This window comes from Falco biarmicus, chromosome 3 (genome assembly GCF_023638135.1).
Source record: "Falco biarmicus isolate bFalBia1 chromosome 3, bFalBia1.pri, whole genome shotgun sequence".
In the NCBI taxonomy this organism is placed as follows: Eukaryota; Metazoa; Chordata; class Aves; order Falconiformes; family Falconidae; genus Falco; species Falco biarmicus.
In genome coordinates, this window is record NC_079290.1 from 13,218,571 (window position 1) to 13,245,246 (window position 26,676).

At 44.9% G+C, this 26,676-nt stretch overlaps 1 protein-coding gene across 7 annotated transcripts; it reads right to left on the minus strand.

Annotated features, from left to right (window-relative positions):
* Positions 1 to 797: 797 nt before the first annotated feature.
* Positions 798 to 26,676, minus strand: EEF1D (eukaryotic translation elongation factor 1 delta). 7 transcript variants are annotated; one of them, XM_056333290.1, is made up of 10 exons: positions 26,484 to 26,599; positions 24,700 to 24,729; positions 14,036 to 14,159; positions 12,114 to 12,185; positions 5,335 to 5,403; positions 4,041 to 4,137; positions 3,664 to 3,767; positions 2,518 to 2,766; positions 1,688 to 1,882; positions 798 to 896 (listed from the first exon to the last, which is right to left on the minus strand). In XM_056333290.1, exons 3-10 carry the CDS (start codon positions 14,153 to 14,155, stop codon positions 858 to 860), a joined length of 945 nt encoding a protein of 314 aa, XP_056189265.1. In that variant the 5' UTR covers positions 14,156 to 14,159; positions 24,700 to 24,729; positions 26,484 to 26,599; the 3' UTR covers positions 798 to 857. The 7 variants fall into 7 exon arrangements, with proteins under 7 accessions (XP_056189265.1, XP_056189266.1, XP_056189267.1 ...); XM_056333291.1 differs by lacking the exon at positions 24,700 to 24,729 and having other exon boundaries at positions 26,484 to 26,637; XM_056333292.1 differs by lacking the exons at positions 5,335 to 5,403; positions 12,114 to 12,185 and having other exon boundaries at positions 26,484 to 26,604.

Here is a 26,676-nt window from a genome sequence, read left to right on the forward strand (position 1 = left end):
CCAGGCAGAGAGCAGCCAGGTCCTGGACATGCATGTGCACTGCATATGCAGGACACCACTTAACACCAAGCTCCTAAAGCACCTGCACATCATGCACGGGGCACTGCACACAGCCAATAAAGTTGGCACTACAGCCATCATCACTTGGCTACTGCATACTGCCCAGGCTGGATGCTGCTGCGGCTTCATCCAGTGCTTGCAGCACAACCCCGTAGCACTTCCCATTTGCTCTGTATTGGCCCTACATGACTTCAGCCTGGACCTTGGACTCTGACACTGCGACAGACCCCGTGACTACAGTTAGAAATGCCACCTCACCTCCCCTTTCCACAGGCCATGCTCCAGATGGCCCTGGCTCCTAACACACCAAATGATCAGCTCAAGTGACCCTGTGCAGGGTACCAAGAGCAGCAAGGGGAAGAGACAGAAGAAATTCAGTCCCAAGCCAGCAATTTCTGGATGCTTCCTGCTGATTAGTCCTGATTTGTGGGGTTTGGTTTTGGGGTTTTCTTTTTTTTTTTGTGTGCGTGTTGGGTGTTTGGGGGGGGAAGGTGTGTGTGCAGGGTGTAGAGAATGACTGGAGTCTCTACTTTTGGGAAAGGTGACTGCAACCACCCTTAGCACAGGCTACTCATACAGGATGCTCCTCGGACCTTCTTTCCAACCCAGAAATGTAGGTCACTCCTGCCTCAAGACTGCTCCCCTTTTATGAATGGAACAAGGAAGGGAAATACCCCAAAGTCTCACAACAAATCACTCTGGAGATGTTGCACTTGGCAGAGACAAACATCATCCAATTTGCACTCCCAGTCTTGATCTTTATTAGTTACAGTTTCAAAGGGGATACAGTTTTACTTCTAGATCTTGTTGAAAGCAGCAATGTCAACACTCTGCACCTGAAACAAAACCAGTAAAGCTGAAGGTCACCAAGGTGTTTCCAGATATTCAAAGCAAGCACTCACATCAGGGATTTCTTCACAGCATGCACCAGCAATGCTCAAAAAGATCAAGCATGGCCCAGGTCTCAGGCCAGCTTCCCAGCTGCAGTAAGAGGACCTTTTTAATAATTCTAGAAACAGTCACAACAGGAAACTGCACTGTACTAGTTACTGCATAAATCTTTAGACAGTCTAGCCTATGAAGAACATACATATTAAAGAGTTTCTAGCAATGTTAAGGCTAAAGAGCAGAAGTTCCCGATTTACTCTAAATATAAGCAAAAGAGTAGCCAAAGCAAAAAAGGTAAAACCCACCATGCTCTCAACAGTAAGACTAGGAGCTCTGCTGAGCTGCATATCACCTGGCCCAGGGCTGGAGCTCCTACTGTCATTTCCATGGAAGAAGGACAGGGATTGAGACACCTCCAGCCATGAAGGTTAAACATTTGTGTGTCTACCCTGGTGCTGCACAGGCTAAGTGTCAAAGCAGGGCTTATCCAAAGTAATAATCTGTGGGAGCTGGATGGGCACTAAGAGCCTCCAAAAAGGCTCTAGAAAATACTGCAAAATAGCTGCATCATCCAGCCTTAAAAAATATATTTAAATACACTATACCAGTGTCTCAGCAGGCAGACGCCATCAATTCTATTGTTTGGGTTTGGTTGTTTTTTTTTAAATAAAAATTCAAGTTTGCCAAAATCTGTGGGTCAGGCATCACCCAGGATTACAGAGCTCGCTGAAAGACTTACATAGTCTTCAAACTTGGTTATCTCCTCCTCCAGGATGTCTGTTCCGACTTTGTCATCCTCCACTACACACTGGATTTGGAGCTTCTTAATGCCATAGCCTACTGGGACCAGTTTGGAGGCTCCCCACACCAACCCATCCATGTGGATGGACCGTACACACTCCTCCATCTTCGCCATGTCAGTCTCATCATCCCACTGCAAAAATATGGAGTATGAACTTTAGTTTTCCTAGATACCACCATTAGCCCCCAAGAGGTATCCAGTGACTTAAAATTGAACGCTACACCTCTCAGCACATTTCAGCTGACCCAAGCTGCCCTTTTTTGTCTATAGTTTTTACCAGAATTAGCTGATGGGTTCACCAAGCTGTATCTGACATGGCAGCAATGCTGCATATCACGTTTTTTCAATTCCACCTGTAGGCACTGCAGATGCATGCAAGGGGGATTCTTCCTGCAGCAATGCAGCTGCTTTGGAGTGCTCACTTTAAAGTGACTTTCACAAAGGGCATCTCCATGAGCACTAGCCAGCCTGGAGTTTTTGTTCTACCATGCTAACTTGACAAAGACAGGTTTCTTCCCATCTTAAAGGGCTAGTCCTGACTAGGGGAACCTCAGATAACAGCCTACGCTTGCTACGGTGCAAGGAGCAAGGCAGCAGCGCAAAGGCTACAGATCCCAGCTGCAATATCCCACTGTGCTCTGACCCCTTGTTTGGAAACCTGCAGGTCCTATCTTCATCAGCCCTCTCAGATGTGCAAGTGATTTACAGCCTCCTTCAGCACAAGACATACAGCCTCACTCGGGGGCTTCCCCCCTGCAGTTACTCACTGGCTTCACATCCAAAAGGATAGAAGACTTGGCAATAAGACCCGGTTTCTTGGCCTTCTTCTCTGCATACTGACGCAGTCTCTCCTCCCGGACTTTGGCAGCCTCTTGGTCTTCCTCTTCATCATCACTACCAAAAAGGTCAATGTCATCGTCGTCATCGTCCTCTGCAGCAGCTGGCTCAACTTTCTTTGCTGGTGAAGCAGATGGGAGCTCCACTCTCTTGGAGGGAACACTGAATGGTTCCACTTTCTTCATTGGGGTGACATGCATTCAAGTTTGCATTAAGGAAAAAGGGAAGAAGATTAACTTGAAGCTGAATGACAGCAGCACTCAAGAGAAGCTCAGGTACAGAAGTCTGCATTGCTCAAGACAGTGAACATGGCCCACACCATGTGATTTGTGTGAAGAATCAGCTATTGGCCATCAAAACAGGACACTGGACCATATGGACCTTTGAACTGGCCCAGCATGGCCATACTTCTAACCCCTAGAGCAAAAATCACCATGTAGCCAAGAGCTGATCCTCCTCCTAAGTGCTCAGGGTACTTCTACCATGAGAGTCTGAGTGGGACAGCAGTTAGGAACACAACCAAGCATCTTGCCCTAGCATGAGGAGGGGCCTACACATTCTGTACGCTTACTGCAGAGACACCAGCACCACTGGTAGCATGTCTTCCAACCTACAACAAGAATGATCAAATTGGTGCCGTGTATTCAGCTCCCACAGAGCTTTCTCTTAAGTTAAATACATTCTTATGGGGACGTTTGTTAAAAAAGAAATAAGCATCACCAATTCCGCTTATCTATTATAACAGAGTGGCATTTTATCTGGTGCCTTGCTAACAAACTCACAGCACTGTGGACTACATGTTAATCACGTATATAAACTCCAAACAGATTTGCACCAGCTCTCCCTAGCTGAAATCTCTAACGTAGCTTCTTCGCTGGTCTTACAGCAGACTACTCCTCTCCATACATACTTTTTGGGAAAGGTGATGAGGCAGCTGCCAAAACTGCTGGAAAACCTGCAACAGACTCATCCTAATTATAAGCATCTCTCCATCTTCAGACAGCCACAAGACCTTTGAAATGACCTGAACTTTGTGACTGTGAAGCATTCAAGAACAGCACTTTGCCAAGGCTCACCTGGGTTGGAGGAACTGGTGAGGGCTGGTGGGAGGTAGATGACTTTTCCAGAGCATTCAGGCGGCTTTCCAACTTAAAGATGGCCATCTGAAGGTCTGCAACAACTGCAAGAAGGTGTGTGGGGGGGGGGGGGGAGGGAAAAAAAACAGTACAGCCTTATCTTGTAGGCTCTGAATATAAGTCAGGATAACTTGCTTCTGCTCAAAGTGGGCTTTAAAAACCACCAGTTGCCCCAGTCAGAGGGAAGCCTACAAAGCTCTGATCAAGATACTGACATGCTCACCTGGTGACAGACAAGGCCAGTAAGGGATACACCCCACAGAAGCAGGACCCCCACATCCAGTTTTGCTTTCTTTGCAGAAGATTCTCCTACTTACCACTGCGAAGGTTTTGATTTTCTACCTCCAGGTGAGAAATTCTGGACAGGAGTTCATTTTGGTCACCAACAGGCCCAGAAGAGGCTGTGCTTGCACTCTGCAACAAGGAAAACAGGAATGAAGTAAGTCGGTTCACCTACTCCCAAACTCAGTGGTTCAGTGAAGCAAAGCAGAGTCATGCCTTCAGGGAAGAAGAAAATTTGAGAGCTAATCTAAGAACAAGGGTATTTTCTCTAAAGGCTTTACAAAAAGAATATAAATATAGCAGCTCTAGGATGAAGCATGAAATATATCTTGAGAAATTTCAGCTGGCACTGATGAACAAAGGATGAAGTAATTCTTCAGTCTCAGATCACAGACTGACACTGAACACACAGTTTTGAAAATTTCACACTAAGGCCCTTAAGTGGGGCAGCAGGTCTCCTCTTACAAACAAATTGAGGCACAGAGCACAGAAGTGACCTGCCTAACATCACACAGTGAGTCACTGTGAAAGCTGGAAAGAGATCCCAGCAGTTCCATACCCCCACCTTCCCCAGTCCAGCCTTTAACTCCTCGCAAAACAGTTTAAGCCTACTGTAACACATCCTGAGGGAGCAGTTATAGTGATCCAGCTTCAAAAGTATTTAATAGTGAAAAAGAGTGGGTTTTTTTTAAGCAGGCCCTTATCTGTAAATTCAAATCAGCCAAGGGAAAGAAAATAACAGGCCTTCACACCTCAAGTGTCACTTTTAACTGAATATAACAATAGAGAAAATTATACTCATTCAGGTGCATCCTGCTTGTAATTATAATGCAGTTCTCTGTTGCAGTTGACATGCTTCTGAGATCCAAGCAGTCACTTAAGATGGAGAGGGGGAAATACAGGGGTTAAGATGAAGAATATGTGGCACACAGACAGCAGGTCTGGGAGACGCCTGGCCCTGGAAGACATGTGAGCTACCCTAGCAGGAAGGTCAAAGAGACCCTTCTCCACCCATCCAAAAAGGGGCAGGGGCCAGACATCAAAAGCACCATGAAATCAACCTCTGATAGAGCCTTTGCAGCAGATGCAGGCTCAGGAAGGCAAGCACTGATCTGCAGTCCCCAGACACCAAGCTGGGGGACCTAAATGCCCTGCTCTAAGTTCCTGTTATATAGGATTATATCAAAGCTACAACCATGTGCCAAAGGACATATGTTTCTCATCATAAGGAAGGAGAATCTGGTCCATCTCTCCGAGGCAGGACTGTCCTTGCCCTACAACACCCTCTCAAATCACACAACCAGCTCCATCCGTGCGCAGGTGACTTACAGTTGAGCGGCCTGACTGCCTCTTGTGACGGGCAGAAGGAGCTTCTTTGCTACGAGGAACTGTCTTCTGCTGCGAAGGGCAAAAGGTTTGGGGGACATTTGGTTCGACTTGGGAGAGAGAAAAGGATTTCACTCAAGCTGGAAGAGGCAGTTCAAGTGCAGGAAGCAGACCCACATGCAGGAAAATCAAGCAACAAGATAAGGCCTCATACCAGCTACACACTGAACAAAGCCTGCAGAGAGACATTTATCCATGAACTCTGTCATCTTCTTGTTAAACATCTCAGTGCCTGCAGAAAGGGCACACCGCTGAGCGGCAGAACTAGACCGAGATGTCTAGAGCATGGTCTCAGTCATCTCCCCATCTGTAAAATCAGAGGTGCAGCAGATGCATGCATTACTGCAGCACACATCACAGGCTCAGCTCGTTCTCCGGTCATTAGAGGAAACCTGACAGATACAGAAACACATGCAAAGTCACCAAGACTCTTAACAAGTCCACAATCACCACTAGTGCACCTCTCCCTAAAGTAACACAACACTGGTCTGCACTAACAACTTTGAAACCCCTGCGTGGGCTTCCATCCTCACATGCACAACTAAGAACAGAGGCTGCTAGCCACCGTGGGCTCATCACACCAGGCTAGCCCTTAGCCTTACGCACCAAGAACAAACATTAAAGCTCAGATGAACTCATTGCCTGATCTCTTCCTGTCCGAGTTACACCATGAGGGCAAAGGTCTAAGTTAATTCAGTGAGAAGGGAATTCTGGCAGCAGTCATATCTATCCTCACCCCTTGAAAAAGCACTTCATGTTTTGACTTATGATCAAACACAGGAGCTGTGTCACCTGCAAGGAGATACACACCTGCTTGTTTTTTTCCCAAAGGCAGCCTGCTGATTCAGCTAAGCAGCAAGCACCACAGATATTTGGCAGTTTGAAGCCCTACTCGCATTTTCAGGCCAAATGCTGAAGCATTTCAGCAGGCTCTATGCTTGCCCTGGTGACTGGCTATCCTGTGCACAGCTGTGGACTTTCAAGACACTGTAAGATGGCTACACCTTCTTCAGCCTGTTCAGTGCTGCAGAACAACCCACTCTGAAACCCTGGCTTTCAGCTTTAGTAGAAGCATTTGCCGCAGAACCCAGCTGTGCCTCGCATTTCTTTTCCCTCTTAGCAATAACCTCTCAAAAATGAGAAATTAAATTGAGGCAGTACCATCTACCTTTACACTTGTCAGCTGCCATCCTGAAGCCTCACATGGAATCCGTCAGCACTGCTCCTGCCTGTAGTCCCACAGGAAAAACACCTACAGCTTGGCAGGAGGCCTCCAGCTCAAGACAAACCTTCCTTGCACGTTTGTGTCATTTAGGGGAAGAGTCTGAGAAAGTCATGGCCATTGTCCCCAAAAATGCCATAGCTATGGCTTACAAAAGCAAGGTGAGAGGACTCTAACACTCTGCTCTGCAAGAAGCTGTTCTTGACAAGGAGAAGCATGGGAAAAAAATGGTATTTTATTATTTCAACAGAGCTTTCTTTTGAGTAGTATAAAATACTAGGATACAATCCTAGCTGTATATTGCTGTCAGTACCTGTTTGTAAAACTTTGTGTAGCACCCAGGGAATTGGGCAGCGAGGCAGAGCTCTACAATGCACAATTTTTTTTCCCCTTTTCACCCTTCCTTTGCCAGCTTACATTGAGCCTGGCAGGTAAGACAACATTAAGGTTGCTAATACAGATAATGAAGCCCAGAGAAGAGCCAGCATTCTCAGTGGGGAATTTAAGTATGCATCTGCCCATCAGTATGGAGTAGTACAGGTAGCACAGGCATGCAGGGAGCTGCAGCCCAGATATATAGATGACTCCATGAGAAGCCATCTCACCTCTGGGATTCCTCAGTTTCAAGTTGCTACTGAGGTCTCTGCAGAAATGGCAAGATTAATTATCAACTTAGCTGCACCTATGACTTACACACCCACAAAATTAATAGTTGAGTGTTGTGCACCTGGATGAAAGATTCAGCATATTACATATGCTAAGATCATCCTAAACCTGGATGCACTTGCTCATCCATGCTGTATTTTTCACACCTGTTTAAGAGGGAGGTTTAAACATGATTGGGGCTCACAGTGCTCCCAGACATGGCACAGCAAAGCATTTAATTCAACACCCTGTGGAACTCAGAAGTTATTTGTTAGTCCCGAGCAGCCCCTGGGCAGCATGAGCCTGAGCACAGCCATCTTTTCCTGGCAAGAAGAGAGGGTTGCCTGCCCCAAGCTCAAACAAACAGGAGATAAAAGGTCTTCGTAGACTGGACCTGCCATCCCTTGAGAACCCATAACCTTCACAACGCTGAACCAAGTTCCCAGTTCTGGGAGGTAGGTAAGCCTCATGTTCAGAATTTGATGAAAAGCTGCCTTTATGAGACTGTGGGTTCTCCCCTGAGGTGAGGATGTTTCAAACTTTTAGAGATGTGGTCACCAACCTAAGCAAGACACTACCTACAGTGTGTTTTTTCCTATGCACAACCAAACACTATTTCCACTTGACTCAACTGTGCCAAGAGGAAGCTCAACACAAACATTGGTCAGTTTTATCAAGGACAGTAATGCAAAATCCCAAAGGTGGGGAGTTCCAGAACATCAGTCACTTCCTGCATATTGTCTCACAGACAGAACTCTTAAAACCTTTATTTTTAATAAGCTTAAGCCATAGTTTTTGTACTGAACCCACATGAGCGATACACTGAGCAGTGCTGCAACCTATTAAAAATATTTTGCATAGCAGCAGCACTCAGCAAGCCCAGAACCACTTAAGGACTGCATACAGATTTAATCATCCAGGCACATTAAACCCCTAGGACTTCCTGCTTATGAAGGGTAGAATACAGAATCTAGCCTCAGCCTCAAAGGACTATCAACATCTGGCCCTCTGTGACGTTCTCTAAAACTTACTTTACGTATCAGAGACTACCACTGACTAAAGGAGAAAAAGTTGGCAAAGGTTACCATTTCTTTTTGGATAAAGCTATGAGTGCTTTGTGAGCACCCTGATGTACCAAAGGAAGAGCTCTTGTAATTGGCCAGAGAGATTTCTATCAGCTGAAAGAAATCCACCTGGACAACTACAGCTAAGAGCTTTTGTGCCTTGGTATCTCAGGCCTAACTAACAGCTGGAAAGCTGGCACTTCCCTCACTACAAGTAATATCTGGAGGTATCAACACTTTTCCCTTAATTTGAGTTAACAAGTTATAACAGTAATTAAAAAGAACAGCATGCAGGCTTTACAAGCTCTGTAACAGATGTGATGTGTAGGTTTTCCAGTCCTCACAAAGAACTCTGCTTCATCCAAAAAATTAAACTTATTTCATGCACTTATTTTCATTTCATTGAAGAACACCCTTTTCCCTCAGGTTGCCTGCCTAGAGGCTCTGGAAACATGGTAAGTTTAACCATGGTCAGATAAACCAAATTGAACTGTGGGGAAATTATGCTGAACTAGAAGAGTTCCCCTGCCTAACACCGGCAAGATGGATCCTGGCCGGTTTCCTACAGAAAGTGCAACTGTTCCCTGCACATACAGACGTATTTCTGAATGTGGTCTCCAAACACTTTAGTATGACTAGGGTCTCCAAACACTTTAGCACGATCAGAGGTTTTGTGGGAGTCTTGTTTGAAATCCACACACAGGAAACAAATACAGCAGCTCTGTAAGAGGGAGCTTGGGCAGAGAGGGGAATAACAGAACTTCAGACACTCACGACAGCCAGCTACTCAGTGACATCCCTGCCATTACAGCCCCCAGGGAGGGTGTAAGAAGCAAGAGTTCAGTCACCCACTCTGCTGGACTTGCTTACGATCTCAGACACATCAATCCTCTGTGCCTCAGGTCCCCAGCTGTAAGATTTCTCACCGCCTGTGGTCTCAATGCCACAAGCCGCAGTACTGCGCATGTTAACAACTTTATATCTAGGAAAGCATTAGCAATCAAGCAGATGTCAACTGGAGAGATTGTTTAAAGCAGAGATGACCATGCAAAGCAGGATGAAAGGTATGTGCAAACAAATGTTTCCAGCATCAGAGCTTTGTAGCCTCCTTCAGGAGGTACAAACCATTGCCTCAACCCTTCTAATGCTCATTCACACATCTCAGAACAACACTATCCAGCTGAAGCAGATCTGAAACCAGCCTTGGCTGAATTTCACAGCAAAAGGCAGGCACTAATCTTTCATCTTCCTGTCTTGAGAGGCAACTCTTTGCTTGTTACAGCTGCAGACTCCTGACAGTAACTCTACATGTTCAGATCAAAGGAAAAACTAAATCCTGACTATAAAAACATGCTTCACTATTGCCCTGTAAATCACAGTATAAATCAGGCTTTCTGAAACACAAACCTGAAGTTTAAGCGTGTTCTAAAGTCAAGCCTGCTTCATGCCATGGCTGTCCCAAGATTAATTATGATCCTTCAGAAACGCAAGCTACAAAAGCTGATGTTTCAGACTTGTTTCTCAACAGTTCAGTCTTTCTAATTGACCCGCTAACACAGAAAATCCAACTGCTGTTCACCGCCTCAGGTTTCAGGACAGAGGTGTGGCAACATGTGGAAAAACTGAAACTGTGAGCTCTCTGGGGTATCACATCAGGCAGGGTAAGGCATGATCAGTAAAACAGGATAACAGAACAGTAAGGAGGAGGTAACTGTTGCCATGTTCTCTGCTTATCCAAGCAACTGCATACTTTGAGAGCAGAACAGCAGCTATAGGTTAAATTACTATGGCATGCCCCTGGCAGCAATGCAGATTAGGGTGCACAATGCTTTGCCTAAAACAGTTGTGCAGTAATACAATGCTTTTCCTTCAAGACTTCACTGGAGAGTCTCAGTCTGCTTTCTGCAACACCCTGGATTCTAATTTTAAGGCCCTATGGCTCAATCCTGACCTTAAATCCTCAAGCCCACCAAGCTTTCTTCAAAGAAACAAAAATCCAGCAGATGAATTTTTTTGTATTCAGCAGTAACACCACCAAGTGCCACAGGGGTGCAAAGGACTTCATGTTCTCAAATTTCTTTCCAGCTTTGGTCTAGTGCTTTGCTGGTTCTCGCGGTTGTTCCCATTACAGGACCTGGACAATCTAAATTGACATGCTTCTGACAGAAAGCACCTCTAACAGGAGTAACAGGCCAGGGCAAGAAACTCCACATCTTTGGCAAACTACAGACCATTCTGCAAGATGAGAATATGCCTTCAGGGCAGACCAGCAGCACTGCCAGGTGATCTGTATTTAGGTTTCCTGTCCCTACTCACCACATGCAGCCTCTGCTCCTGGAGGCAGCAGCAGCCTTGCCCAGCTTGAAAAGGTCTCTCCAAAGGCATTTAACACTGTGCAAAGCATTCTTCAACCCTGTTTTGGATGGAGGCTCATTTTCCCACATATTTGCCTTACTAAAGTCCAAACTAAAAGTCTTTGACAGGGGTTGGTAGTCTGTACTGACAGCCCAAACATTATTTCAGATCTGAACTTAAGTGAGCCAGCTCAGGAAAATGTTCCCTAAGCTGTTGACTGAAATACTGATGCCAAAATAAGAAACTAACATTAGAAAAGCTTCAAGTATTTTTCTTCCCAACATGTTTTTGTTTGGTTTTAAGATTACTAAGATGTCCCAACTTTCCATTGATTCCCATGCTGTATTCAAAATCACTGAATCTAAAAAAATTAATCCTTTCATCAAGTTTGCCCTGCTCTTCCTGCATCCAGTTCCAAGTTCCAGTGCAGCAATGAGTATTCTGGATCACTCACACAAGCAGCTGCAGAAGCTGCTTTTGTAGTGTCAACTTCAACAGGCACAGGGAGACCACCAAGGAGAAAGCAATTAACCAAACTCCTTCAAGTTCATCCCAACATATGGCTCTTTTCTGCTTGTTTTAAGGAGTATTAAATACTCCCCTTGAGAAAAGCTCCACTCCCTGTTACTGTACTGTTCTAAATAGAAATTGAGGGTGTTAAATACCGCAACAGGCAGTTACAAGGCCAAATCAATATAAAGGATGGATACCCTCGGATGGAAGGTATGTAGTAGCTCCACTGCAGAGGTAAGAAATCAAGACACATGGACTATATTCAGTGACTTTTCTTCACCCGTGACACCAGTCCACTTAATATAAGATCTCAGCTTCCTCTTGAAAGATTTAAGACTTAACAGTGCTGTTTGTACATATCAGCACAAAAACACCTCCAGAAAGGATGTTACTGAACTTGTACAGGACGGTCCAGACTTAGGAGCTAGTAGCCAAGCTGAATTTCCTAGATGCAGCAGATGGAAGATACCATTTTTTTGCACATACCCTAACTGAAAGCAAAACAGAAAAGAGAAGGTGGCAGCACAGTGTACCCCAAGAGAGACACACACGCCTGCTGGCAGCTCAGTGCTTCGCTACTCAGCAAGGTTATTTTAACAGTGACACATAACCTGTTAGATAAGACTTGTGGAACATTCCACCAGGAGCAAAAAGAAATGCACAGCATTAACCCAAATCCAGTTAGTTTTAAAAAGCACTGCAGGCTATCAAGCAGGTAAGCAGCATGCACTCTAGTAGTAACGGTGCTCTTGATGAGATGGAGCTATGCTGGTGGTACACAGCACTGCACACCTTAGTCTTCTCCTCTAACTTAAAAATAAGAAGCCACACAATCTATGAAGTGGTCACAGTGGAGTTCTGTGAGGTGCACCACAGCTAAAAATGGTTGCAGGTAGCCAGCTGGTGAGAGCTTGGGTACTCACTCCGGCCAGCGATTTCTGGATATTCTCCCTGGCTCTGGCAATGTCGCGTAGGATCGTGCTGGCCCCGTTCTCCTGCAAACAGTGCAGAAAGAGCCAAGATATTTTTTTTTAAAAATATGAAACATTGGAAACTGGTCAGGGAAGTTAAATAAAAAAAAAGGAGGGGGGCAAGAGCGGGGGAGGGTTTCTTCCAATGATTCAGCAAATATTGCAAAATTAGCTGCAAGAAGGATTGGTTCTAAATGAAGGAGCATGGACTGCAGTCCCTGGTCACATCAGGCCACGTGTCCAGAAGATCATCCAGTCAAGAGCTTTTCAGTTCTCTATTATTATCCTGAAGGGTTTGGACAGCTGCCAGCCAGGCAGAGGGTTGGAGTCACTTCAGTACTCCTTCCAGATCTATCATTAGGCAGTTCTTTTTCATAGTATTACCTGTCACTGTATTCAGGCAAGAAGTGATAGCCCTAGCTGAAGTCTTCCATCCAGACAGGTATGACCCAGAATATGGCAGCACAAGGTTGTGCTTTTCCACCCCCATGCTCCTGCTGCCATGCCTCAACCTGGATTTGAAGATTCCCTTCCTAGGGCACAAATTCAGTTTCCATGATCCGTTCACTCCTTGCCTCTTCCAGACTGCAACCCCACAAGCAAGATCCGAGATATGAAACCACCCACAGGTTCAACCCCCCATGTCAAATAGACCACAGAAGAGCAACAGCCTGGACACATTCAGATGGAAACCACTTCCAGGTTGCAGGAAGGTTCTAAGGAGCATGTATCTTTTTCCTTAGCAGGCAAGTGGTTGATAAACTGCTGCTGAATCTCCACCAGAGCCTTCTTGCAGGGAGGTCTTCTTCATTGGAAGCTCATTACGTGGCATGAAATAGCTTAACAGTTCTTCTAAGAGCACTGCAGAGATTTGTACTTTAACATCTACTTCAAGTGCTCATCTATAGCTTCTAATTTTTATGCAAGTGTCCTAGGTGCTGTGCCACCACTATGCTAGCATGGCCAGCAGGAATAGTGTGCGCCTAGAAGCTATTACCTAAGCAAAAAGCTTCCCCTTAAACACTTGCAAGACAGCCGTTTAAAACTCTTAAGCAGCTTTCTATATAACCAACCGAACGCATAAGCAGTTAACAGCTCATTACATAGCAGGAAGAAGTTACGATAGCTCTGTACCTTTAAACAGTAATAATTTCAGGCTAATATTTAAACTTGAACTACTCAGCTTGTGCTGCTGCAGCATGCCCCATGCTTCGCCTCCACCTGCTCCCCCCAACTCACCAGTCCTGTGATGCAGTCTTCTGCAGGAGCACACTGAATACTTCAGGGGGGTACAAAGAGAGGACCGTAATTCCTTGTCTCTTTGGAGCCACACTGCCTCTCTTCAAACACTGTATCATACATACTCAATTATATCCCTTGCCAAGGAAGGTTTTGCTGCTCCAAAACAGCAGCAAAACAGCATCTTCCCTGGCTGAATGGGGACAGGTCAGTTCTCTGCACAGCATATCACCCAGCTTAGTCATCAGAACTGCAGCTCTTGGGGCTTACAGATCAAGCTGTGCCCCTATTAGATCACAGATAGCATCTGTGCCCCGCCATAGCAGCCTGAAAAGATTAAGAGTAACTGTGGCAACCTGTAACTGCTTTGCCTGCTGTTACAAAGGCATCTGATCTCCCAGTACACTGGTTGTGTGGCAGAAATTCTTCACAGTCCACAGAAGATTGCCTTTCAAAAGACATTAGGGGGTAGGCTTAGAGAGCTCCAAAGACAAGACTTACACTTGGAAAAAGCAGCACCAACAGTGGAAATTATTCAGATGTGCGCATCTAGGTGGATTGTGTCCTTCTGCCTGCTTTGTATTAGCTCTTAAAGCTCCAGCACTCTACTAAACCCATATGAGAACAAGTGTTACCTGCTGGTGTGAAGAGCTGCTAACTGGCCCGTTCATCTGCTCATAGAATCTTCTCTCAGCATCATCATACTTGTACTTCTCAAACCAGATCTTCTCATGCATAAAGTAGTCAACTGCCATTTTTCTACAGAAAGGAAAAGAAACCACAAAAGTGAGTTCCTAGAAGTACTTAAGGTTAACAGCTTGCAATGAGCTTGTCAGAAGAGAGCTTTCTTCCCCCATAGAGCTGTGCCTGCAGCTCTCTGCTTGGCCATTTCCCCTCCAGTGGAAAGCTTTAAGTGAACAGGATCCTATTAAGAAAGCAGGGCAGCCTAATTACCCACCTGTCTGCCTGGCCTGACCTGCATTTAGCAACAGGACACCAAGTGGGGACAGAATGAATTAGCTGATCTGTACCTTCTTCCACAAAAGCACTTTCAGAGCAGGATTTTCTAGATCATGCTAGACACATGGGAATCTGCTGCTAAGAAAGATGTCTTGTACACGAGAAACAAAAAGGAAATAATGCTTTTAATTCTTAAGACACCTGGTGACTGTGAAACCAAAGATTGAAGAATACACAGCTCCAAGCATCATGTGCCACACTACAGAGTGCCAACAAGAGAGCACTCTGTACGTGACAGGCAACTCCTGACACTAGCTCACAAAATTTAAAACACATTTCAGTCTTCCTTGAAAACAATTCAACTGCATTGACAGCAACTGTTGGCTGTCTTAGACTAGTACATGTCTCTAACAGGTCACACCATGTTTCATTAGGGTGCACTACTGAATCTTCCTGTAAAGAACAACCCAGCACACCACCTGACACTGACAGCAACTGGCCTCCAGAGTCCAGACATATACACAATTTACAACAGTACCACAGGTAACCCACATGTGCTGCCCTTTTGGAAGCTGCTGCAACTGTTTGGAAATTAAAATAATCAGGAATGTAACATTTGCAAGGGATATGCACATGCCGCTACATGGAGGAACAGCATAAAGCATCCTAAAACTGCTGTGAAATAGTGTTATTTTTTCTTCAGTGCAGCAGCTTCCACAGGTTAATTTCTTAACTTGAAAGCAAACGACTGAGCCCTTGCAACAGTAAGAGAAGATGTGCCCTTATTTCAAACCAGGGGACAGCCACAGAGCCAACATCAGCTGGAGAAGGTGAGAACAGGGACAGAGCACCACAATGAAACCACACCATTACCAGGTTCCACCACACAATGCAGACAGCAACTAAAAGCAACCTGCAAACCCGTCAGCTCAACCCCCATCAGCTCTCCAGTACTTCCACAAAAGCCAACAGATGAGTCTTGTAAAACAAGCACCCTTCTCATCTACTCATTCAGAAGAGGCCAGAGGCCACCATACCACACAGCTCCTCTACACAGAAGCCATTCTCATCAGCACTCAAACCTCCAAGACCCCGCTTGACCTGCCAACCAGTACTATTAACAAAGAACCCTGGTTACACACAAACATGCCATCTATTTTACAACAACACATGCACTTCCCTGGGGAAGGGTGAAAGGCATGACCAAACATCTAGTTCTGTCCAAGTAAAGAGAAAATTATCCCAGACAGGACAGGATGAAAGGCACATATGCTCTAAAGCTTGTCTCTAATCCCCTGTATCATTGATGTAAAGATCTTAAAACCTTTACAACAAGTGCTAAAAAAACCTCAATGATCGGAAGTGTCAGAAATAAGACCTAATGCTCCAAAATCCTTTCCCCCCCCCCCAAGAACATCAGTCTCTACCTTAGCACTGCAAGATAACTTCTAAGCACTGTCCTCCGGACAGGATCCCAGGGCAGTACAGACCTCCATGCAGCAGACTTCGGGGTTCATCCAGTCATACACAAAAGCATATATTTAACACAGAAAGCATTATCTCATACCGCACATCATTCAGGACTTTAAAAGGAAGTCTTTAAATGTTTCTGGCTTCAAACTGATTTATAACTGCAAGTTACAACTACAAAAATAATCTACAATTTGAGAATGAACTCTTCCTACCCAGCTACTTATATGCACATCAAACAAGCTGTAATCCAGCCAGCCCTGTCCCAAAATTAACAGCAGCTTCCAGGCAGAATAGTCTAATAACCTTCCCCCCTCCAGTGAAGCAAATATAGCACATGCGCCCACCAGACCAATGCCCTAAATTGTAATTCGTCATCATCCCCAAGCCTTCTTTGCAAGGTGGAATTTGGTAGTGATGCTCAAAGGTAGTCACTGCCTGTGTGAAGCCCAATGACTAGCCTATGTGCTGTGCAGGAGAACTGGGGATAACTGCTTTTCTGAAGGATCTTGTGGCATTTTAACAGAAATACACAGCAAACAGCCATCAATTTTACTTCTCAAATTCAAAGATGAAACACCACACCTTCTGCTGTCTCAGCAGGCCTGTTTAAATCTCATGACTACTCTCTCCAACTTCTCACTTTTATGACCTTTTGTAGGCAATAGGAATACCAAGAGGGCCACAGCCCTGAGTTCCCCCACATACAAAGAGGGAATCAAACCTTAGCTCACTTACCAGCCCTGACTTTAAATGCTTAACTTCTGGCACCACACAAATACTACCCTTTAGCCACCAACATTCATCAGGAGAAAGGGGTTCCTGGAAGGAGTCCCATGTCTTCGTGTTTGTGTGTCCCGCCCCACCCCACCCCCCCCCCCCAGTTACCCTGCCCACAAACAGGCTCTCTGGCTCAGGAGCAGCATCTCCCTACAGCGACATGCATGCTCGGTCCTGCAAATACAGAAGACTCCTGTCTTCTACACATGCAAATTCTTTCAGCTCAGTCCTGACCCAGCAGTTTTGCATGTGTGAGTGTTACCCCAGAATAAACTTCTCCTACTTCGTTTCTGGTGCAGGTACGCTTGAAGCATAAGCAGCTGGCTGGGAGGGAGTTACTACTGCAGATTCCTGCATCCCCGTACTGTCTCCTGTTCTTGACGTTTTCAGAGCCTCGGCTGCATAGTATCTTGTCTCAGCACTGTCATATGCCAGCTTATTAAGCCACACAGTTTCGCTGCCCTCATGCAGAAAAAAGCAGGTAGGTGAAGGTTGCTCAGCATCACTGGAAAGCAGAGAGTTGGTGGTGGTCTCCAGATGTTTCACGCCTGTTTCCTTTCCAGTGCTGTCGTTCCTGTCCTCATGGTGGTTCTTCAATGCTCCGGGGCATCCACGCTGCTGCTGTTTGACTTTGCCTGACGGATGACCATCAAACATGTTCTCGTAGAAGCTCTTCTCAGCATCATCATAGAGAGGTTTCTCTAACCACACCTCTGACATGAGCGCCTGCAAGCTGGAAATCTGTGGCTTACCATTTACCGTCTGGTGTACAGAACCAGGCAAACTGGTAACAGAGGAAGCAGCAGAAGCAGCAACAACATCTGGAGCCAAGCTTGGTGTAGCAGGTGTAGGCAGGGCTGTAACATAACCCTCATCCGGCGTTCTCAGCCCAACATTGCCAGCATTTGACCACACAGACGGGATGGTTAGGACATTTGGAGGAACAAAGAACTGAGATTTTTCAATAAACACCTCCTCAGCCTTATCAAAGTCAAACTTGTTGACCCAGACATCCTGAACAACATGGTGACATGCAGACAGACTACCATGGGAGCAGGACAGGACTGCTGAAAGCATCCTTGGCTTAGGAGTGTCTTGGACAGCTTTTGACCTGGCCACTAAAGGGGACTGCTCAGCAGTTAGTTCAGGTTCTGGTGCTTCCTGGTTCTGACAATCCACTAGTCTTTTCCTGTACATGTTCTCAGCGCGATCATAGAAAGGCTTGTCAAACCACACATTGTCAGCTAACAACCCAGTCAGAATAGAGTCTAACTTGGAGGCCACGTTTTTGGGTTTTGGAGAACGCTTCCGTTTCCTTTGCTTCTTTCCATTCCTTGCTCTCTTCAGGTCTCCCTTGAATTCGCTTTCAACTGAGTCATCATTGCAGACTCCATTTACAGCCTCTACCTCCTGGCACTCCTCTGGGGCTGCAGCAGCTAGCATCGCTTCTCTTTCGTAATGCAGTCTCTCTGCTTCATCATATTTGTGCTTGTCTACCCACACTTTTTCTACTGGGCAGGGAGGCTTCCTTGTCCTCATCTTCCAAAGAGTGGCAGCATTAAAAGATAAGCACAACAATGAAGTAGTTGCAAGAAAACTAAATAAAGCAAGGGCATGCATCAGACTTCGGTAATTTCTTAATACAAGAGTGTCAAAAGCTATCATACCATTATTATTCATGTCAAAGAGCCTAAGCATTTTTATTCGATTTTTCCTTTGTTACAGATTTTAATTCAAAGATTAAACTGCCTAAACATGTCTAGTTTCTGAAGTCAAAACAACATTCCTCCTAAAATACTTCTGCTGTTCTGACAAGTATTCTGTATGTTACTATTTAAATATAAAGGCACTGGCTGAAAGCACTTTAAATTTCACTTTTGAAGACAACTGGCAGAAAAAACCTACAAGGCTTTGTTCAAATCCCTGGTAACATATACAATATTCTTCCATGTTAGTAGGTAAGTCCTTAATTACTTGTTAGGTATTCTCAACTAGGTATGGTTTTGGGAAGACAGGCTAAAGAAAGATGCCCCAATTTTTCAGTATCTTTAGAGGTCATTGCTTACACCTATCTGTGTTCTGCTACCAGAAGTCAGCAGAGGGAGCTGACTGAAAAGCTATGACTCAAGTTTTGGTTTAAAACCCCAGTTACTTGCAAATTAAAACTAATGAATCACTGATGATCTCACAAATAGCTTAGTTTACCAAAAAGATCTACTGAAATGAAAACCATTACATCTACTCTGTGTTTTCCTTAGTCATACTTTACCACAGAACAAAATAATCCTAGTACATGTAGACTTATTTTAATTGGTACAGGAAATACCTTTCCAAGTACAGAATTTACTGCACTGCTCAAACATCTAACGAGTAGGTAACTCACTGCCAAACACTACAAAGTCAGATCCTTAGAGTAAAAAAAAAAGCCCAAAATGAAGTATCTGTAAGCCAGGTCTCTGTTTAGCTACTGGCAGTTGCATGTTTTATAGGTACAAATTTATCTGTGACAGGTTGCCAAATAAAACACATACAGCTGAAGTATCCTCCAGACTTCAGTCAACAATTTGCAGTTCAAACAGTTCCTGGAACAATTTACAAGCCTCAAATCTGGGGGCTTGACAGACCAGTAAAAACAAACCTATTACAACTAAACACTTTTGCTTTTTTAAACTTTCAATTTTAATTTCTATAGTTTAAAATATTAATGTCATAACGTATTTCAATTGTAACAACTACTAGGGAAAGCAAAGACATCTTTTTCTTACTGAGTTGTGAGAACGCTCCTCCAATAGCTGCTGAAAGCACTGTGATACAGCTAAAAACATGTGAAAATATCTAAATTGAAACTTACTTTGAAGTATTTATTTTACTTTACACTATTCTCTTGCATTGTACACCAGTTAATAGAGAAAAAGCCCACTTCTTATTACAGACAACTAGAAACAAACCAGCGCTTTCAATAAACATTATCCTACTTGTTACCATCAACATCAAAAACACCCACACTGGAAGCACATGCATTGCATGGTAGGAGCAATGCTATGAGCAAGCGGTAATGCAGGTTTGCAAGTCAGGATAAGCTCTGCTACTACAGCTTCCACAGTACTATCATCAAGCAGTGAAAAATGACATCACATACATCATGCAAACAGAAAACATGCCTCCAAAGAGCCTACACATGTTATTTTCAAGTACAAGGATACACTCCTGCTGTTAAAAAAACCCCAACATTGAGGCAGCCCTATACTCCTGATCATCTCAACTGCTGGACAAATAATTTTAGATATTTTTATATTTCTTAAGTAGGAAACAGCATCCCCCTTAAAAAATAATCTTTACAGGAGATGCCAATTTCAATGGGATTCTTGGAGGGTAGCATCAAGAGGAGGCAATGTCTGCTAGAGCAGTATCTGTATTTCAGTCATTCAGCAGACTGGAAAAGGATTAAATGATGCAAATATAAAAAATGTTGTGCACAAAGGCCCCGCTTTGCAGTGCACACATTCTAGAACAGCAGCCATCTGGATCTAGTGGAGTAACCTGCCAGCACAAAATCTAGGGGAAAAATAAAATGCACAACTGAAACTACATAGGCAGGATAGTAAGTCTGAATTTGTAGGTTACTTAGGTTGTTCTGTTTAGGAGTCCTTAACCATCAGATTTCTCCGTTTGCCTGACATGCGCTGCTTGGCTCTACATTCACATTCGAGTTATCCCAAGAAAAAATCACAGCCTTCAAAGAGATCCTTCATTGAGAATACTTCATTAACCCAACACAGGTGTTGTATTCAGAGGTTATAACAAAAGTATTTCAGGAAGAATCTCTAGTGGGTGTAATGAGAAACCCAGACATGACTCAATATAGCTTTAAATACTTAATTTGCATTACACAGCCATTAACATTTCATACAGAAAGAGTATGACCATCTGACAAAAATAAAACTAATAACTGGAGTTTAGTATTTTTAATTATAGGTGATTTTGCTCAAGTCCTTAAGCAAACAGCTTCAAGCTACTGGAGTTGCAGCCCCCACATCACTCATCTCAAGGGTGAGGTGGATTATTGAGTACTCCAATTACCAAGTGTCTCTCAAAGAACTGTCTCAAATCAAAATGAGACACAGCTGACGTTAATAAACAAATCTGTAAAGGTACACTTATTTCCAGTAGAAATCAGAGAACTGTACAATAATCTGTCTAGTGAGAAGTATCAGATCCATGCCTATATTCCCTTGATCTTCCAGAAAGTGCAAAAGCCACATGACAACTAGAGAGTACTTACTTTTTTAGCTCCTATGATAGCATTAAGAAAAAAGATAAAATTAGAGAAAGTTTCAAGTTGTAGAGATGCAGCAGCTAGTCACCAAGGACATAGAATGACAAGAGCTGAATGTATTATCATATAGTTAATTCCCCCTCAAATACATTTAATGAAACTTACAGCTGGTTAACCCCCCAGAACTACATTATCTTCATGAACCAACACCACAGACAACCACTTACTTTTAATTTTAAATAACAAGCAATAAAAATTAAGTATCCAAAAGGATCCACCCCATCACAACAGGGAATCAAACAGAGAAGATCCCAACCTGCCATATCAACACTGTCAGCTGGCGCTCAGGTCCCCCAGTTTCAGGTAACTAAACACCAACAGCAAATACTTTTAAATAATTCTGAAAATATAATATAACAATTATAATGTCAAATAATGAATTCACATGACTGCAGTTATTTCTACAAGTCAGCAATCTGTAGAACATTGCATAAAATAAGGCAGAAATAAAACACTAACACCAGTACTCAGCCTACCAATTTTTCAGAAAAAGCATCAATACAACATGTGAAAGCTTGCAGAAGAATTCAACTTACACAGAGGCTACACCTACAAAAGCCCAATAAGACAGCTTCCTGTGTCATCAATTTAACATTACACCTAAGAGGGCTGTTTCTGCAAGGAAGTAACACAAACCTCCAAGCCAAAGTGACCACAAATGTTCCCCATCAAATCTGGCTCACAGGAACTCAAGTGTTGTTTTTACAATGATTATTACCAGGGAAAAATCTTAAAGGGAATTTATCACAACAAGTGTTAATATCATTTTCCAAACACAAGTCCAAGACACTTGCAGCACCTACTTGTTTCCACAATGAGCCAAACCTTATAATAAAGACCAGATTTTTGAGGAAGTTTAGAAACAAGCAAAAATTGAAAATAAAAAAAAGACATTTCTACTCTGTGTCCGTTAAGTTTTCCCAGAAGAACATGGGAAGAAACATATATGAAGCTTTTAACCACACAAACCATCACCTGAGCTGGTGCAGACAGCCTCATGACAGGAGAGAGCTGCAGACCATTAATACCACAGCACTACCAGTTCTCCCAGCGTACAAATTTACTCCAGACAAGACACAAGCTCACACTCCTCCTTCAGCCAAGTCTGCTAAATCACAGTACGACAAGCAAAGGGAGTACACCTAATGTCACCAAGTCTGGAGGGAGAAATTCACCTCTTCAGAGGTTCTGGGAGAAATTTAAACTGACTCACACTGCTCACAGTCCAGTCTGGAGCAGCTAAGATTTACCACCACACAAAACCACCATCTGTGCAATTGTTTCAGTGCTTCAACTCCTCAAAGTTTTACAATTGAAAGAACACACTGTAGTTTTATGAACACTCTCCACTGGCAAAAAACGCAGCACAGAAACTAGAGGTGCACTCTGCACTTAAAGCAAAGTAATGCAACATGAACCCTTGGGTCTCCCGCTCAAACCACTTGAGACCACATTCATCCACGACCTAATAACATTTCTCAGAAGTGAAGCAGGTTTTCATTTTAATGAGCTTTTTTTAGCACAAAGATAAATTAATGCTTTGAGACAGAGGCAGCAAACTTTATAAAAGCTCTTACTGCACACTCCAGAGATTGGCTCCTGTGTACCCAGGACAATTTTGCTTTTCCAGTGATAGTGCAGATAATTTATCAGGGGTTTTACAAAGCATGAAACCACTGAAAAGGCAAATGATATTAATCTTTATTGATGCCAAATAATAAAATACTCCCAAGTAGCAAAAAAAAAAAAAAATCACAGGTCAGTATTTAGGCCTCCACAGACCGCTAAAAAAGGCTTTAAAAAACCTGAAAGGATTTTGAATCAATAGCTACAGCTTCAGAACTTTGTGCTTGGTGTTGTCTTGTCACCACGTCCTAGGTATTTCAAGCCAGAACAAAGCTGTGGTGTACTTCCAGCACTGCAGGGAAATGCGTAATGTTAAAAATAGGCAATGAAACGGCCTCTGTTGTTGTTCTGTAAATCCAAAATAAGCTTTGGACTTCAGCTATTTGGCTGCATTATCCCTTTAAGCCTAGCAACTTTTTAGAAAGTCAGTAAAACAAAAGCATACATCACCATAATGCTGTAGCCAAAAAAAAGAAAGTTAAGTCAACTCCATTTATTGGTTTAATGAAAGCCACTCTTTTTCTATCCATAAGAAAGTTACATTTCTTCTGAACAGAGAGGCCTACAAAATAAAGGGGTGGGTGCAGTCAGGTTATAAGTATGTCTGTCACAGCTTCCCAGAGACCTAAATTCCATCAAGCCCTACACAATTTCTTGCACTGGAATTGAACTGCGATTTTAATCTCATGTGCCAGGCTGACCAGTCAGCTCCCAACAAGGCACAGCAAGTCAGGTAACACCACAGTTTGAAATCAGCTCTCCCAGAAATAATTTAAGTTTGATGTGACAAAATATTTCTGATAGCCTTGAAGAGTCTCTTTAGATGAGCGAGCGCAGCAGATGTCATCTGTCACTGATCTCTGGAGGGATGTGACAGCTTTCTGCAAGCTGTAACAAAGAGGGCAAGACAATAGTCACAGTTCAACTGCCTTCTTCAGAAAAAGACATCAAAAATGGGCATCAGGTGGCACCAAGGGACATGGGATGATGTACACATAAGGCAGCTTGCTGTGGTTTCACCTCAAAACCACCCCACAGATGCAGCCCCAAAGGCTACGCAGGAAAAGTCCTGATTTCTGTAAATCCAAGCAGCAATCAAGCCAACACCAGTTGCTCATCCCCCAGCCCAGCACTGACAAGTTCTAACTACAGGAGATTCTATCCCAACCCTCCATCTGCATATCTGGTTACATGCCCTGGCACAGGTGATTCCGACAGGGCCACCATGGTTATATATTTAGTGCTCTTGTGCTATCACATGTCACACCCTCTCCATTAGAAACTCCTGAACACTCATCCCAGCAGCAGTCAAAAAAATATAAATACCAAAAAACCTAGAAATGGCCCATTTGAAGTCAGAGAGAGCAGACAGAGGACCAAGAAGGTCCATAGGCACCAGTTTGTTCCTTTCTACAGCCTCAGACCTGCACCTGGGCTACATCACACTAGACATCCATACTGCCTGTGAAACGCTTCTCCTCTTCTTAAAACCGCTACTACCGCAGTCCTGCACAAAAGCAAGAGCCATTTCAGCTACGCATTCAGGCACCAGTTAAGACAGCTGCTTCATACCTACAAGCTCTACAGCAAAGGAAAGACAAGCATCATCCCTGCACTGCCTCCTGCTTTTTATTTTTGGCGATTCAGTTAAAAGCAACAAGACTTGTTTCACACCAGAGGGTCTGATGGCTTCTTGCAACTGAAAGGAGCTAATCCACCCCTTCCTCAACACTGGCACTGAGTCAATACAAGCAGCTAAAGCAAAAGAAAATATTAATGCTTCTGTAGTATTGCTCTTCTAGTTTCGTTCCCTAAATTGGCTCTCCCCCAACTCACGAGCAGCAGAAACAGCGGTCCAATGCAGCAGCACAGGGTCAGGAGACGAGCTGCTATCACCTTTGCTATAATATAAAGCTCCACGCTAGCCTTTAGCCAGGGAAACAACCACCACCCTCAATCTCGATCACCTAAAAATGCAACTCTTTGCTCCAAGCAACAATGCTGCCGAGTACAAATGAAGAGATAATCAAGGACATGAGAAATCACCAGCAGGGAAAGACAGGACAGAAATCACCATCACAAGAAAAAGCAAAGTAGCTTAGATGAAGAGAAAAAAAAAAGGCATACCTGGCAAGGTCAGGGAGAAAGAGGGCACACCTAGAAAAGGAGAGGAAAGAATTACAGCTATACCGCCAAATTTATTTTCTCCTCCACACTGAGCATGACAGGATTGTGAACATCAGATTACAATCAATTCCAAAATTTCAATGATCTAGACTTGAAAAAACAAATCCATATTGATTTCAGTGAACACCAGCAGGGAAGTAGGAATGATAAGACTGTAGCAGCCTCAGCAACTTCAGCTGCTGCTGTAATCCTTCACAACCCCTGAGAGAGCACATCAGCAGCCTTCACACAACCACTCCTCCCATTCCCCAAATAGTTTTGAAATAGATACCTCCTGACCGAGCTGTCATTGGAAGAAAAAGGAAAAGCAGAAAGAGCAGAACGGGCTGCTGGAGGCACCACCAAGGTTACAGAGGGGCTGGGAACACCAGCACACAGAGGGGGAAAGGCGAGATAAGCAGGGTCCAGGTGTACCAAGAGAGCAAAGACAGGTCAATGGAGGAGACCAGACATTACAGGGCTCCCAGCTCCAAAACAAGTTTGGAGAAGCAGCTAAGAGTGCAGGGCCATGGGCTGGATCATGCCACTGCTTCAGTTACAGAGGGCTGTCAGTTGCTCTGTGCCAGGACAGTGCAGCAGTTCTAATTTCCCTTTGCAGCAGGTGACTCAACAAGAAACCATTGCCAAGATGAACAACAGGGAGAAGAGCAGACCCCCATGGCGCCCAGAGCTACAGGAACAGGGGGCTCCTCTTAACTCCCCTCCTTACTAAGGCAGAAACCACCCTAATCCCCTCCAAGCTTGAAGAGGCGAGGCTTCATGCATCAGGGATATCCCAACACCAGCACCCCAACAGAGAGAGAACCCACTCCCCATAATCCATGGAAAGGTACAAAGATTTACGGAGACCTCCAGCATCAGCCCTTACACCAGTAACTAGGTGCTCCTGCAACCACCTCCCTAGAGCCTGCGAAAGAGAAGCAACCCCACAACACCCTTCCCTGGGCCCAGGAGAAGAAAAGGGATCTCCCAAATAAGGCACCCCCCACATCCTCCTTTCTTGGGGTGTGAGGGGAGAAGAGACCCCACAGGGGATGGAGAGGTGGGGAGGGACTCCCACATCCCCCTTCCCAGACCCATTAAGAGGAAACCAAACTAAGAGATTGTGGGGAGCATGGTAGGGATGTCACCCCACTAATCCCCAAGACCTTAAGCGGGTACGAGTAACCCCGAAGACCAAAAGCACCCAAAGCCCCCTCCCTCAGGACTCAGGGTACCATGGGACCCTACAGATAATGGGGGGGATCCACCCCCACTACTCAGGCTATGAAAAAGGGACCACACAGGCAATGGAGGAACCCCACAACCTCCCTCCCTGACTGTAACAGGGGAAGTAACGACATATAGTGACAGACCGCCAGAGCTCCCCGTTCCCGCCATTGCGAGGGAGCCACACGTTCTCCTTCCACAGCCCGTGAGCAGGAAGGGACCTCAGGGGGGACAGGCGAATTGCCCCTTCCTGAGGGCTGTGAGCGAATGGACCCCACGGATCGTGGGAAGCCCCCACAAGCCGTCCTCCTGGCCCCCGAGCAGGAAAGGGCCCCGCAGATCACGAGGGGCTCCCACAATCTCCCACCCCGGGGCTGTGAGAGGAGCAAGGCATCTCCTAGAGTCCCCCGAAACTCCCACTAGCAAAGCTCACGGAGGAAGAGGGGGGTGGGGCTGAATGGCCCCAGAGAGCGGGGAGCCTGCCCGGCGGGCCGGTGAGGGGGGGCTGCACTCACCGGCAGCGCTGGGCCCCGGGCAGGCCGCAGGCGGCACCGCTCCACTCGGCCTCCACCAGGCAAAGGGATACAGCTTAGCGCGCGCGGGGGGTTGTGGGGGCGGCGCGGACCACGAGCGGCGGGGGCGGGGGGGGCAGAAGGGGTGTGCGAGGGGAGACAACGCGCCGCACTCACCGCGCGGACCTCCTTCCCC